The sequence below is a fragment of the Salmo trutta genome, chromosome 20 (genome assembly GCF_901001165.1).
Source record: "Salmo trutta chromosome 20, fSalTru1.1, whole genome shotgun sequence".
In the NCBI taxonomy this organism is placed as follows: Eukaryota; Metazoa; Chordata; class Actinopteri; order Salmoniformes; family Salmonidae; genus Salmo; species Salmo trutta.
In genome coordinates, this window is record NC_042976.1 from 15,372,777 (window position 1) to 15,389,611 (window position 16,835).

General features: G+C 42.9%; 1 protein-coding gene across 1 annotated transcript in view; it reads right to left on the reverse strand.

Moving 5' to 3' along the window:
- slc49a4 (solute carrier family 49 member 4) overlaps nucleotides 1–16,835 on the reverse strand; it is a 76,070-nt gene that overhangs the window by 16,919 nt on the left and 42,316 nt on the right. The window contains exons 6-7 of the mRNA XM_029702390.1: nucleotides 12,268–12,335; nucleotides 4,925–5,052 (exon numbers count right to left, since the gene is read on the reverse strand). Of these exons, the coding sequence (XP_029558250.1) occupies nucleotides 4,925–5,052; nucleotides 12,268–12,335 (196 nt within the window). The remainder of the gene's footprint in view (nucleotides 1–4,924; nucleotides 5,053–12,267; nucleotides 12,336–16,835) is intronic.

Consider the following 16,835-nt stretch of genomic DNA (forward strand, 5'->3'; position numbering starts at 1 on the left):
CATATGCATTTCTCCGTGTCTTTGCCATGATGAGGGTGACAAAATGACTACCGTAATCAGAATGATGGGAAGTTTGAGAGCGCTCGATTTAATCTAAACAGTAAACAAAAAAGTTGTTTGACCTTAACCCGTTCGGCAATTTCATTGGTCTAATGAAAGCTTCATGCCGCCAAAAAACTGAGCACGTCACAGAATGTGTTTTTTACTTATTTTTTTTGAAAGCGGGAAAAATCCATATATTAGCCGCGTCATTGTTTAAGCGGCGAGGTTCAAAGCGTGGGAAAAAAAGTAGCGGCTTATAGTCCGGAAATTACGGTACTCTCCTAACATAATCTGATGTTTTGCTTTCGCTGTAAAGCCTTTTTGAAATCGGACAATGTGGTTGGATTAAGGAGAAGTGTATCTTTAAAATGGTGTAAAATAGTCGTATGTTTCAGAAATTGAAATTATTGTAGTTTTTAGGTTTTGTATTTCGCGCCACGCTGTTCCATTGGATATTGGCTAGGCGTTCCGCTAGCGGAACGTCTGTCCTCAACAGGTTTTAACCAACAATGCAGAGTTAAGAAATATTTACTAAATAAACTAAAGTTTAAAAAAAGTAACACAATAAAATAACAATAACGAGGCTACATACAGGGGGTACCGGTACCGAGTCAATGTGCGGGGGTACAGGTTAGTCTGTCACTGTCTGTCACCTTGATTACTCAAATTTGTTTCTCGAACTGTGCACCGAAGATATAAACATTTATTTGAAGCTAGGTTGTAGCAACCCCATGATGGGTATAGGGAAAATATGAGTATCATGTAGTGGCCTAAACCTATCGATGTTACATTGAACAAGGTGAATGGAATATGAATGACAGTCATCCAATATGCTGTAATAGAAACAAGGCCATGCTCATAAAAAAAAAATTGTCCTCACTCATCTTAAATGGCACTGACCGCCACTGTAATGTGCGTGTGCACGTGTGCTAGTGTGTATGTGTGTATGAGAGCGTGAATGCGTCTCATCTAGTGTGTGTGTGTGTGTGTGTGTGTGTGTGTGTGTGTGTGTGTGTGTGTGTGTGTGTGTGTGTGTGTGTGTGTGAACATGCTTACACATGGCGTGCGTGTGTGCGCGCGCATGTGTAAAGACACTACCGCTCAAAAGTTTAGGGTCACAGAAATGTCCTTGTTTATGAAAGAAAAGCAAATGTTTTGCTCTTTAAAATAAAATAAAATTGATCAGAAATACAGTGCAGACATTGTTAATGTTGTAAATAACTATTGTAGCTAGAAACGGCAGATTTTTTATGGAATATCTACATAGACGTACATAGGCCCATTATCAGAAAACATCACTCCTGTGTTCCAATGGCACGTTGTGTTAGCTAATCCAAGTTTATCATTTTAAAAAGGCTAATTGATCATTGGAAAACCCTTTTGCAATTATGTTAGCACAGCTGAAAAATGTTGTTCTGATTAAAGAAGCAATAAAACTGGCATTCTTTAGACTATTTGAGTATCTGGAGTATCAGTATTTGTGGGTTCGATTACAGGCTCAAAATGGCCAGAAACAAATAACTTTCTTCTAAAACTCGTCAGTCTATTCTTGTTCTGAGAAATGAAGGCTATTCCATGCGAGAAATTACCAAGAAACTGAAGATCTCGTACAATGCTGTGCACTACTCCCTTAACAGAACAGAGCAAACTGGCTCTAACCAGAATAGAAAGAGGAGTGGGAGGCCCCGGTGCACAACTGAGCAAGAGGACAAGTACATTATGGTCCCGTGTGGCTCAGTTGGTAGAGCATGGTGTTTGCAACGCCAGGGTTGTGGGTTCGATTCCCACGGGGGACCAGTACGGAGAAAAAAAATGTATGAAATGTATGCATTCACTACTGTAAGTCGCTCTGGATAAGAGCGTCTGCTAAATTACTAAAATGTAAAAAAATATTGTACATTAGTGTGTCTAGTTTGAGAAACAGACGGCTCAGAAGTCCTCAACTGGCAGCTTCATTAAATAGTACCCGCAAAACACCAGTCTCAACGTCAACTGTAAAGAGGCGACTCTGAGATGCTGGCCTTCTAGGAAGAGTTCCTCTGTCCAGTGTCTGTGTTCTTTTGCCCATCTTCATTTTTTCTTTTTATTGGCCAGTCTGAGATATGTATATTTCTTTGCAACTCTGCCTAGAAGGCCAGCCTCCCAGAGTCGCCTCTTCACTGTTGACGTTGAGACTGGTGTTTTGGAACACAGGAGTGATGGCTGCTGATAATGATCCAAGGTCCGTCTATGTAGATATTCCATAAAAAGAGCTGCCGTTTCCAGCAACAATAGTCATTTACAACATTAACAATGTCTACACTGTATTTCTGATCAATTTGATGTTATTTTAATGGACCAAAAATTAGCTTTTCTTTCAAAAACAAGGACATTTCTAAGTGACCCCAAACTTTTGAACGGTAGTGTGTGCGCGTGTGTCCATGCTTGTGTGCCTTGGCCACTGATCAAGGTCTCAGCTGCTCTGAGGCTGAGCCCTGGGGCCCTGGGGTGGGTGAGCAGATTAAGCCATCACCATGGAGGAGAGCATGTTTGTGTCCCAAATGGCACCCTATTCTCTATATAGTGTACTACTTTTGACCAGAACCCTATGGTAGTACACTATATAGGGAATAGGGTGCCATTTGGGATGCAGAGCATGGCTCTGTTTTCTCCACGGCCGTCTCCTTTATCACTGCAGATTGGGTCAAATCAACTCCCCATTACCCAGCACCGCTCTTAATCACACTGCTGTCTGTGAGGACCGAGCCAGCCAATCTGCCTGCCTGTCTATCTGCCTGTCTGTCTGTCTGCCAGCCTCTCTGCCTGTCTGCTGCCACAGAGGAACTGAGGCGACACCACGGCAACGGCGACACAGGCATCAGTGAATATCCTCTCTGCCCTTTGTTCTACCACCCCCGTCCTGCTCTAATGACCGGCTGGTATCAAACACAGTCAACCACCGCTGCTCTGTTCCTCCACTACATCCGTCTCTCCCAGGTTGTAGCTAGTTGATCCCTTTAGAGGAAGTATGGCGCTGCTCCATGATAATATTTTAGTCCTTTTTTCTTAGGGCTGTTACGGTGACCGTATTACCGCCACACCGGCAGAGACGAGTCATGATGGCAGTCAAATTCCACGTGACCGTTTAATCACGGTAACTAGGCTTCTCCAAGCTCTGATGCTGCTGATGGTCATTAGTAGCCTACCAAACTTGCTAACTGCCTGGTACTCAGCACTCTATTGTCCCTATAATCACTTTGACATCAATGCAAATGTGATTGAAACTCTAATCAAACACTTCATGAGAACCCATGAGCTCATGTTGCGCAACATTTCTATAGGCTATGCAATTGCGTGAGAAAACAGAGTGATGACCTCTTAAAAAGAAGAGGATCCCACCAGCTTTCTATAGTACTATATATATATCTCAACCTTCCTAATACACATCCTAATACACATAATGCACATTACTTCTCTTAACAACAGGAGTATAGCCTACCTGTCTGGCATGAAAAAGAACCATGGGAAAAGCGTCCTCTATTCGCTATTTAAGTGCATAGATGACATGTATTTATGTAAAGACAAGATTAAATCAAGAATAGTCTGATGTGTGACAATATTAGCCTATCACTTTTGAATGATATATTTGCCGCTGGGAAATTTGTGGCATTATCAAGTGCTTGTCAAACTGTGAATGAGAGACTGATGGAGTGTGTACAGCCTGCGTAAAAAACAAAGCAGAGCTCATGCCTTTCATGCAACTATTTTCAAATCATCATTAGAGTCGCATCATGCAGCCATATAATGTATTAGAAATCTAAACATATAGTCGAACATTTGTATCACAACTAAAGTTACATAAATAACTCTAAATTAATCATATAGGAGGAACTGTTTCTATGTTAACCACTCAACATAGAATAGCACATGTGCACACTCCCTCAAATTGTTTGGAGAAAATATCCTTTCTATTTTATTCAGTTAGGTTCAATTGTATTCTTTATGCAAAAAAATTATATAAAATAATGCACAGAATTATAAGCAAATCTTGTCTACTAAATTACCTAGTGTAGCTCACAGCCATATGACAAAGCCAGACCACGGCCTAACATAAGGATACCTCTTCTGAAACAGACTACATTGGTACCTGATGCATCTTCACTATTATTCTACAATGTAGAAAATAGGACAAATAAAGAAAAACCCTGGGTTGAGTAGGTGTGTCCAAACCTTTGACTGGCACTGTACATAACACTCTGTTATGCTTCTCGGTCCATTAATGAATAGAAAGTAGATCCTAGATGTATTCTTCAGTCAGTCAGAACACTGTGGGGGTGATATGTTAAAACAGTGAGAGATATTATTCCTCTCCACACACAGACAGTGCATCAGGGCCGGGCACAGACCTTTTAGGGGACAGGTGCTCAAACTGTATTTTAGTATATAGTGATTGGCTAGAGTCTAGACTACCTGTGTTGGGTTGTTGACGCAGCCACTCCTCTCTGCCCATTTTGATTTGTTGATCTGTTATAACCACTTTTTTGGTTACTACATGATTCCATATATGTTATTTCAGAGTTGTAATGTCTTCACTATTATTCTACAATGTAGAAAATAGTGAAAATAAAGAAAAACCCTTGAATGAGTAGCTGTGTACTGTACATGAAGCTGCCTCACTACAGAAACAGCTGCCTCACTCCTGCTCCTGTGAGCCATTCTGGCTAGCACAAGCCAATGACTACTTACTATACTAAGTCCATGTGTTCCTTCCTGAATCTAAAGGACAAGTCTGCTATTGAAGTATCCATTGTGGTTCTAGGATGCTCTGGGTGTACGCCAGCAGCACTGCCTACATGTAAAATGCCCACTTCCTGACATGGAAACCGTGCTCTACCAGGCCTACCTGCAGTGGAGGGTAGGTGTGTGAGCCTGGTTAGACAAGTGAGTGTGAACCAGGTGGAGGCCAGGGAAGCCCCAGCCATCATCAGGACCAGGATGAGCTTCAGCATGCCCCGGATAGAGTCGGCAAACCTGGGGAGAGACAGAGACCAGGTTAGTAAACCTGGAGCACACAGAGAGAAACAATGAAAGGACTGTTTGAAACAACAAAACCAAACAACAACTCGTATAACCTGGCCTAATTTGGTATGCTTCAGAATGGCTTAAAATGGCATGCTTCCAAACACAACTGTGTAAACATGTCTCAGACTTATATGCCTCCATGTCACCATCCATTAAAGGAAGCAGACATGGTGACAGGAGAATGTAGCAGTCCCTGGGTTACAACTGGTGACAGCTTACAGCCATACACCATGATATGAGCTGATGTAATTTAGATCACCAGTGACTGTGAAGCAAGCAGGCAGATATTTGATGTCTGTTCCTCTCTATCCATCCAGACAAGCTGTCCAAACAAAGCCTCTTGTGTTTTAGCATTCCTCTCAGCATGTGTTGAACCACCAACCCCTGACAGGTTTACTCCGGTCCTCTGGGTATATTTGCCAACACAGAATGCAGTATTGGATTCTGAGAATATGAAATATACTTATTCATGTCACTGAGGGAGAGAGGGTAATATATAACGTTTACATTATGTCAGGATATGTTATTGTTAGCCATCAGGGATCCTATGGGAGGGATCCTCTGGGAGGAGAAGAGACACAGTCTGGTAGCAGGCACCATGACAGCTGTGTGTTGAGTGCAGGGAAGCGATCACATGTGGCAGGCATTGATAAGGGGAGAGAGGCATGGATTAGTGATGGGGGGGGTCCAGGTCAGGCATTGATAAGGGGAGAGAGGCATGGATTAGTGATGGGGGGGGTCCAGGTCAGGCATTGATAAGGGGAGAGAGGCATGGATTAGTGATGGGGGGGGGGGGGGGTCGAGATCAGGTCAGGTCGCGTTAGGGGAAAAATAAAAGTTTATGGCCATGATCACTTAGTGTCCTGCCTAGCAGTAAAGAACGATGTTTGTACAGATGTGTAGGAGGAAACTCAGCCTATGAGAAAGGGTTAAATATAAGTGCTTGTGTGAATATGTCTTTGTCTAATGCAGCTGTATTGATCCTCTGGGAGAATACATTTGGTTTGAGCTTTCATATTGTCCGTAGAGTTTTTACTCTGAGAATTAGAACCTAACAGCGGTAACCGCAACCTTTCAACATCGTACATATAGAAGCTGGTAGTGGAAAGACACTAATTGTGCCAATTGTTATGTTGTGCTCAGAAAAGATGCTTCAGAGAGAGTGTTCAACCTGACAATGAACTATTTATGGAAAGAAAACACAGGAAATGTTTAATAAGTATCACAGTCTCTCAAAGTTCAATAAAAGTGTAGTCAGGGAGCATATGACAGAAATCAGTTTTGAACAGCCTCTCAGCCAACAAAACTGTTTAGCTTCAAACCATTTATTTCAGTGAGTTCATTTTAGATTAGACATTCATAGATGCACTGCAGGCACTTGCACAGAAAGGGGTCTACCTGTGCCCTCCCACCTGCCATTTGCCCTTTTTGGGGGGGGGGTACAGTTTTGCCATTGTTGTTTTGAACCCACTGCCCCCAAGTCATTGTGAAGTCATCAAGTTTTGCCACCCCACCATTACCCTTACCCTGTCCGTTGGTCTGCCCTGTACAGAGATTGTGTGCGCCCAATATCCAAACATGCATGGCTTAAGCTTGGGAGATGCGCTTATCGGTTTTGTAGCAAGCTACCTAAGCAAGCTACCTACTTTACATATCAACAGTAGACTACTGCTACAGCAGGATAACCCTTGATTTACATCATCATCAATATTGGGTCTGGTTGGCTAAGGCAGAAAGACCCAACATCAACGACCCAACACAGGTAGTCTAGACTCTAGCCAATCACTATATACTAAAATACAGTTTGAGCACCTGTCCCCTGAAATGTCTGTGCCCGGCCCTGATGCACTGTCTGTGTGTGGATAGGAATAATATCTCTCACTGTTTTAACATATCACCCCCACAGTGTTCTGTCTGACTGAAGAATACATCTAGGATCTACTTTCTATTCGTTAATGGACCGAGAAGCATAACAGTGTTATGTACACTACTTATTGGAAGTGTATACGTTACATGGATGCTGGACCCTGGAAGTGGGTGCTTTGGTAGGGACAGCAAAGCACTGCCCAACCAAGTCTGCTACCTTTTTCCCTGACCAAAGCCCTTAGCTCATACCCATCTGCCACTAGCTCCCCTCAGAACCAACTCTCCAACTCTCCCCTGGCTTTGCCAGAGACCGCAGCCCAGTCAACCCTTCATCTTGTTGGGCAACAGTCCCCTACCTACACCACCACCGCCGGTATCATGTATTGTCCCTCTGAAACTCACATATCATTTGTGCATTGAAACCATCAATAAATGCAGTATGACTGACTCTAAGTAGCATAATTCAAGACTCCTTTATGCCCTACAAAGTCAGCTGACAAGACAGGAGCATAAAACCTATCTTGTTGTCAGGTAAAGTCTCAACTAAAAGCACATAAATTACAGTTGTGTCAGGTTTATTGGCATGAAGATAGTGAGGCTTGAATCTTCTGTAGCATCACATTCTCATCTGGCTAACCTCAGAAATAATTCAATTCTTATTCCATTTGATATGATCCTTACCAGGTCTATTTGTCTCTATTCTGATCTAAGACAAGGGCATGTACTGAATGACCGAACCAGTCAAACATGTTACATTTTTTGTAATTTAGCAGATGCTCTTATCCAGAGCGACTTACAATAGTGAGTGCATACATTTTCATATTGATCCCCCGTGGGAATCAAACCCACCACAACCCTGGTGATGCAAGCACCATGCTCTGCCAACTGAGCCACACAGGACCACGTAATGATATCACCGAGCGACAACGGCCATCACTAGCCCCCAAAAAATAGTCCAAATTCGGTGACTTTAATTACTCATTTTAAATCACTTGTTTATCTAAACATAAATACATGATCATTTTTCAAGTCTTTAATGTGTGTCAGTGTGGGTAAAAACTCTCTCCCTTCCCCTCCCTCTCTCTCCCCCCTACCTTACCTTCCCCCTTCCTCTGTTAATTCAATTGTATGGCATGGGAAACATATAGTTGAAGTCGGAGGTTTACATACAACTTAGCCAAATACATTGAAACTCAGTTTCACAATTCCTGACATTTAATCCTAGTAAAAATTCTCTGTCTTAGATCAGTTAGGATCACCACTTTATTTTAAGAATGTGAAATGTCAGAATAATAGTAGAGAGAATGATTTATTTCAGCTTTTATTTCTTTCATCACATTCCCAGTGGGTCAGAAGTTTACATACACTCAATTAGTATTTGGTAGCATTGCCATTAAATTGTTTAACTTGGGTCAAACGTTTCGGGTAGCCTTCCACAGGCTTCCCACAATAAGTTGGGTGAATTTTGGCCCCTTCCTCCAGACAAAGCTGGTGTAACTGAGTCAGGTTTGTAGGTCTCCTTGCTCGCACACGCCTTTCAGTTCTGCCCACACATTTTCTATAGGATTGAGGCCAGGGCTTTGTGATGGCCACTCCAATACCTTGACTTTGTTGTCCATAAGCCATTTAACCACAACTTTGGAAGTATGCTTGGGGTCATTGTCCATTTGGAAGACCCATTTGCAACCAAGCTTTAACTTCCTGACTGATGTCTTGAGATGTTGCTTCCTTTCAGGTTATGTCGATATATGACTCGTTTAACTATAGATATAGATATTTTTGTACCCGTTTCCTCCAGCATCTTCACAAGGTCCTTTGCTGTTGTTCTGGGATTGATATGCACTTTTCGCACCAAAGTACGTTCATCTCTAGGAGACAGAACGCGTCTCCTTCCTGAGCGATATGATGGATGAGTGACCCCATGATGTTTATACTTGCCTACTATTGTTTGTATTGATGAACGTGGTACCTTCAGGCATTTGGAGAAAAAAAATCTGAGGTCTTGGCTAATTTCTTTTGATTTTCCCATGATGTCAAGCAGAGGCACTGAGTTTGAAGATAGGCCTTGAAATACATCCACAGGTACACCTCCAATTGACTCAAATGATGTCAATTAGCCTATCAGAAGCTTCTAAAGCCATGACATCATTTTCTGGAATTTTCCAAGCTGTTTAAAGGCACAGTCAACTTAGTGTAAACTTCTGACCCACTGTAATTGTGAATTATAAGTGAAATAATCTGTCTGTAAACAATTGTTGGAAAAATGATTTGTGTCAAAGTAGATGTCCTAACCGACTTGCCAAAACTATAGTTTGTTAAACAAGAAATTTGTGGAGTGGTTGAAAAACAAGTTTTAATGACTCCAACCTAAGTGTATATAAACTTCCGACTTCAACTGTATGTTAACATTGCCAAAGCAAGTGAAATAGATAATAAACAAAAGTGAAATAAACAATAAAAAATTAACAGTAAACATTACACACAAAAGTTTCAAAAGAATAAATACATTTCTCTCTCTTCCCCTTCTCCTCCCCCTTTTATTTGGGAGCATGTGTGTGTGTGTGTGCGTGTGTGTGTGTGTTGGGGAGTGTTTGTTTGGCTATCACAAAGCGCATCCCATGAAGCAAACTACTTAGTACCAGGCACGACTCCAACACCATCATTAAGTTTGCTGATGACACAGTGGTAGGCCTGATCACCCACAACGACGAGACAGCCTGTAGGGAGGAAGTCAGAGACCTGACCGTGTGGTGCCAGGACAACAACCTCTCCCTCAACGTGTCCAAGACAAAGGAGATGATTGTGGACTACAGAAAAATAAGCACCGAGCACGCCCCCATTCTCATTGATGGAGCTGTAGTGGAGCAGGATGAAAGATTCAAGTTCCTTGGCGTCCACATCACCAACAAACTAACATGGTCCAAGCAGACAAAGACAGTCGTGAAGAGGGCACGGCAAAACCTATTCCCCCTCAGGAGACAAAAGATTTGGCATGGGTCCTCAGATCCTCAAAAGGTTCTACAGCTGCACCATCGAGAGCATCCTGACGGGTTGCATCACTGCCTGGTAAGGCAACTGCTCGGCCTCCGACCGCAAGGCACCAGAGAGGGTAGTGCGTACAGCCCAGTAGATCACCGGGGCCAAGGTTCCTGCCATCCAGGACCTCTATACCAGGCGGTGTCAGAGGAAGGCCCTAAAAATTGTCTAAGACTCCAGCCACCCTAGTCATAGACTGTTCTCTCTGAACCGCACGGCAAGCAGTGCCGGAGCGCCAAGTCGAGGTTCAAAAGGCTTCTTAACAGCTTCTACCCCCAAGCCATAAGACCCCCCCCCCCCCTTATACGCTGTTGCTACTCTCTGTTATTATCTATGCATAGTCACTTTAATAACTCTACCTACATGTACATATTACCTCAATTACCTCGACACTAGTGCCCCCGCACATTGACTCTGTACCGGTACCCCCTGTATATAGCCCCGCTAATGTTATTTACTGCTGCTCTTTAATTATTTATTACTCTTATCTGTTACTTTTTTTGGTTAAGGGCTTGTAAGTAAGTATTTCACAGTAAGGTCTTGTATTCGGTGCATGTGACAAATACAATTTGATTTGATTTAATATGACAATAACAACTGCAGCAAAAGTTTTTAATGGAGCTATTTTCTGCTGCCCATTGCAAGCTGCTCTCTGATATTTGTGTGACGTAAGGTGAGGCGTTCAGGCACAGGAGGGTGTGTGTGTGTGTTAATGTGTGCTCTGTAATGTAACTCAGCAGCTCCATCAACAGCAAACCAGTAGGCAAATGATCATTAATGGTGTCAGCAAGGATCCAGTGCTAGGTAACCGGGGAATCTGTTACTGCGCTTCTCAAACACATCACCCATCATGGCAACACACATCACCAATTACGGCAGCGCACATACACACTCACCTCCCTTAGCTAACCCCCAACAGATGGCCAATTTAGCCAGATGTCAGGAGGAAGCCAATCAACTGCGTGACAGAGACTCATTAATGAGTTACTTCTCCCCCTCTGTTCCATTTCTGTTTCTCTCCTACAATGCAAATCTAGAACTCTGTTTCAACTTTCTGTTGCATATGTAACGAGAGAGAGAGAGAGAGAGAGAGAGAGAGAGAGAGAGAGAGAGACTAAAGGGTTTGAGACTGAGTGTACATCCCAAATTGCACCCTTTTCCCTATGTAGTACACTAGTTTTGACCAGGACTCATAGGCATTTGGGATACTCCTACCCCCCCCCCCCCCCAAACAAAACACATCCTTTGCCTCTTAAAAACAACCTGGGGAAGCATTTTTCATTATTGATATCACTAAATACCTAAATGTTTCAAGAAGGTGAGAGAACCAGAATGGAATGCAGAACAAGCAGAGATAGTCCAGGGACAAAGTAATACACCAGTTTATTCCCGTGAACATATTCTTGTGAACATATTCCTGTGAACATGCTTAGCAATGGTTTCTAGTTGCTAATCTTGTTGACAGGCCTTGGAGGAAGAGCCAAAGCTATTACGACCAAACATGGTCCATATATTTTCATGCATACTTAATCTGACGATACTAAACGAGTGTATGCTTATCCTCTAATTTGATGGCTCACCAGGTCCAGGGAGATCATTTAGGGCTGAATTTATGAGACAAGCCTATTACTAGGAGGATCTCTCCTCACACTCCGCTGGACACAGCTAGCTGTTTGTAGTCTGTCACAGTACAAGCACAGCCTAACTGCAGACAAGAGTGGGCCTACTGTAGACAGCATCTAGGGGCCCAATTCAGACTGGACGAGGCCTACCGTAGACAGTATCTAGAGGCCAGAATCAGACTGGACGAGGCCTACTGTAGACAGCATCTAAGGGCCAGATTCAGACTGGACGAGGCCTGCTGTAGACAGCATCTAGGGGCCAGATTCAGACTGGACGAGGCCTACTTTAGATAGTATCGAGAGGCTAGATTCAGACTGGACGAGGCCTACTGTAGACAGTATCTAGAGGCCCGATTCACAATTGAGATAAGCATACTCAACTTAGACATTCACGTAACTCCTTCAATGATTTCAAAAAGAGACTTTTGAGGAATTTGAATTAAGCCTGTGGATCATAATACCGCCGTGAGCCTTTTAGGACATCACATATTTGGCATCTTCTCAGGCCATCATATTCTAGACAGTCTATAACAATAGAAGTCCAACATTATCACATTACCATAGCATGTTGGAGGCAAACAATAAAGTCACGGTACAATGTTAAACCACATGGAAATGATCTGCTGTTTCTGTTGCTTACCTGGCCATGGCCACTCCAAATACACAGCCGCCCACAACGGACCAGAACCCAATCCAGCCAGCATCCACCTGTAGAGAGAGGGGGAGAATTTGAATTTTTTAAATCCTTTTTATTGGGTGAAGATGCCTACAGCACATCCACTTTCAACCCTCAGACGTCATGCACCTCGACGCTCATGTGTACCAGCCTGTAAGAAAAACACCCGTTTGGAGGGACAACTCCAGATCCCCCTCAACACCTCCAAAACAAAGGTCATGTGGTTTGGTAAGAAGAATGCCCCTCTCCCCATAGGTGTGATTACTACCTCTGAGGGTTTAGAGCTTGAGGTAGTCCACTCATACAAGTACTTGGGAGTATGGCTAGATGGTACACTGTCCTTCTCTCAGCACATATCAAAGCTGCAGGATAAAGTTAAATCTAGACTTGGTTTCTATCATAATCGCTCCTCTTTCACCCCAGCTGCCAAACTAACCCTGATTCAGATGACCATCCTACCCGTGCAAGATTACGGGGACGTAATCTATAGATCGGCAGGTAAAGGTGCTCTCGAGCGGCTAGATGTTCTTTACCAGTCGGCCATCAGATTTCCCACCAATGCTCCTTATAGGACACATCACTGCACTCTATACTGTTCTGTAAACTGGTCATCTCTGTATACCTGTCGCAAGACTCACTGGTTGATGCTTATTTATAAAACGCTCTTAGCCCTCACTCCCCCCTATCTGAAATATCTACTGCAGCCCTCATCCTCCACATACAACACCCATTCTGCCAGACACATTCTGTTAAAGGTCCCCAAAGCACACACATCCCTGGGTCGCTCGTCTTTTCAGTTCGCTGCAGCTAGCGACTGGAACGAGCTGCAACAAACACTCAAACTGGACAGTTTTTATCTCCATCTCTTCACTCAAAGACTCAATCATGGACATTCTTACTGACAGTTGTGGCTGCTTTGCGTGATGTATTGTTGTCTCTACCTTCTTGCCCTTTGTGCTGTTGTCTGTGCCCAATGTTTGTACCATGTTTTGTGCTGCTACCATGTCGTGCTGCTGCCATGTTGTGTTGTCATGTGTTTCTGCCTTATGTTTTTGTCTTAGGTCTCTCTTTATGTAGTGTTGTCTCTCTTGTCATGATGTGTGTTTTCTCCTAGATTTGTTTTATTTTGTATTGTATTTTTCATCCCAGCCCCCGTCCCAGCAGGAGGCCTTTTGCCTTTTGGTAGGCCGTCATTGTAAATAAGAATGTGTTCTTAACTGACTTGCCTAGTTAAATAAAAGGTTAAATGCAATTTTAAAAATCAACAGAGCACAATGGTCCCTGAAGACAATAGAGAGAGATTGAAATCGAGAGAGAAAGAGAAAGAGAGCGAGAGAGAGGGAAGAAAGAATTAGAGGAGAGAGAGAGAGATTCCGTTATTATTCCATGTTCAATATTCCATACACGGCTCAGAGGACCTAAGGTAGACAGACAGCAGGCTCAGAGTGTCTGAAGACCGGGGAAACCTGTCAATCAAGCCCAGGGTAAATTGAAGCCCTGTATTCTGAAAGTGGAATCGGAGTCAATGGAAACAGCTGGTGATGTCAGCATGATGTTTCATCACAGACAAATGCCTGCTCTGACAGATAGAGACGGAGAAGAGAGGACAGACATCATGAGCATGGTCGTGTTCAGTAGGGAGAAAACAGAGAGACACTACCTCAACTTGTCCAATACGAAGAGATATGTAAGCTTTGCGTTGCAAAAAGTTTTGCTACGGTGATCTCCCCTGAACTAGACCCAGGGCCTACTGCTGCAGTATCAGTATGAGAGGCTGACTGCATCACAGATGGAGGCCAATGAGTCATCCATACGTGCACACACACACACACACACCAAACACACACGTCTCCGGTAGGTAGCAGGTAAATAAAGTAGGCTTCAAATCAGTGTCTGACTTCCAAGCCGAAGACCGCCAATGAAAGTGTGCTGCGGTTCACATCAATCTACCTGAAGCTATAACTCAGGTGGAAAAAAGAGGAGCAACATAGAGATGGCCAGATGTGAGAGTCAAATAGACGAGACCAGAATGTACAGAAGAGGTCTAGAGGCCATTTCTAAACGTTTCTAGCAAAGGTACAAAGGTTCTTGAGATCAAGTTCTCAAATGGATGTGAGCATTAACGTGAAAACAAATCATTCTGTAAGCTATTTGAGTGTCAAAGAAGAAATCATTGCGTTTTATGTGTGTGTGTGTGTGTGTGTGTGTGTGTGTGTCTGTGTGTGGTTAATTAACTGAAATATGCTGAGTGCTAGCTGCACCTGTACAGGCCTGATTTGTGCCGTGCTCAGCTTAATCATGCGTGTTGTTACTACTGTGTCAATAACCAGGAAATGGTTGCCGTTGCCATGCCGACGTTTTGTACACTGTGGAAGCCAAGGCTTCAGGTTCCTGGCACATTCACTTATTTGTTTTTCTGTTATTCTCTCTTGTTTCTCAGCCTTTTAAGACAGTTCTCATGACACTGTGGGTTTAGCACAACATGATGGCATTGCAATGCGAATTCATTCACAGGTAACTACAGACAGCATCAAAAGTTACAGTTGGTACACTGTTTGTCTGTCTGGAAGCATAACCATCTAGAAAAAAGAAACGCACACCTATAAAGGCGAGGTGCTGGCTAGCGGAGTAGAACACTAGAAAATAAAGGAAAGCCGCACACTCTAAGAGCTCAGATGCAAAAATGTAATAACCAACGTTTTGACAGCGAAGCTGTCTTCATCAGGGTATCATCACAAACACTGAGAGATGAGTCATTTATATAGTGTCAAGAGACACACAGGTGTTTGTAATCATGGCCAAGTGTGGCCTAATATCATTGGTTAACTCAAATATTTTTTTTAAATGGCATACAAAAAGACAAACAAATCGAAACGCTGGTTATTAAATTTTTGCATCTGAGCTCTTAGAGTGTGCGGCTTTCCTTTATTTTCTGGAAGCATAACCAACCACCATCCGGACTGGACCCATATTCATAAAACATCTAAGAGTAGGAGTTTTGATCTATTATACATTAGTATTTAAAAGCCAAAACTGATCCTTGATTAGCACTCCTACTCTGAAATGCCCAGCGGTTACACTACACTGTCTGTTTGGAGGCAGCAGAATTAAAGGAGACATTTTATTTTTTACAACCAAACCTCTCTTTATGTAAATGACATGTCATAGAAATGTCTAGAAACCTTTTTTGTGATTTTCCATGTTTTTGATAAACTTACCCCAAACAGCAAATCACTTCCTTATCCCCGTTGTGTAGTATGGGGGCCCCGAAAAACAAAAACACCCAAATATATCCTTTCCAGAAAATTGGAACGGAAATGGCGCCACACTAAACTGGAAGTCTTCCGACTAGCTTGGAAAGACAGTACCGTGCAGTATCGAAGAGCCCTCACTGCTGCACGATCATCCTATTTTTCCAACTTAATTGAGGAAAATAAGAACAATCCGAAATTTCTTTTTGACACTGTCGCAAAGCTAACTAAAAAGCAGCATTCGCAAATGGAGGATGGCTTTCACTTCAGCAGTAATAAATTTATGAACTTCTTTGAGGAAAAGATCATGATCATTAGAAAGCAAATTGCGGACTCCTCTTTGAATCTGGGTGTTCCTCCGGGGCTCCATTGTCCTGAGTCTGCACAACTCTGCCAGGACCTAGGATCAAGGGAGATACTAAAGTGTTTTAGTACTATGTCTCTTGACATAATGATGAAAATAATCATGGCCTCCAAACCCTCAAGCTGCATACTGGACCCTATTCCAACTAAACTACTGAAAGAGCTGCTTCCTGTGCTTGGCCCTCCTATGTTGAACATAATAAACGGCTCTCTATCCACCGGATGTGTACCAAGCTCACTAAAAGTGGCAGTAATAAAGCCTCTCTTGAAAAAGCCGAATCTTGACCCAGAAATTATAAAAAACTAATCGGCCTATATCGAATCTTCCATTCCTCTCAAAAATTTTAGAAAAAGTTGTTGCGCAGCAACTCACTGCCTTCCTGAAGACAAACAATGTATACGAAACGCTTCAGTCTGGTTTTAGACCCCATCATAGCACTGAGACTGCACTTGTGAAGGTGGTAAATGACCTTTTAATGACGTCAGACCGAGGCTCTGCATCTGTCCTCATGCTCCTAGATCTTAGTGCCGCTTTTGATACCATCGATCACCACATTCTTTTGGAGAGATTGGAAACCCAAATTGGTCTACATGGACAAGTTCTGGCCTGGTTTAGATCTTATCTGTCGGAAAGATATCAGTTTGTCTCTGTGAATGGTTCGTCCTCTGACAAATCAATTGTAAATTTCGGTGTTCCTCAAGGTTCCGTTCTAGGACCACTATTGTTTTCACTATATATTTTACCTCTTGGGGATGTTATTCGAAAACATAATGTTAAATTTCACTGCTATGCGGACGACACACAGCTGTACATTTCAATGAAACATGGTGAAGCCCCAAAATTGCCCTCGCTAGAAGCCTGTGTTTCAGACATAAGGAAGTGGATGGCTGCAAATTTTCTACTTTTAAACTCGGACA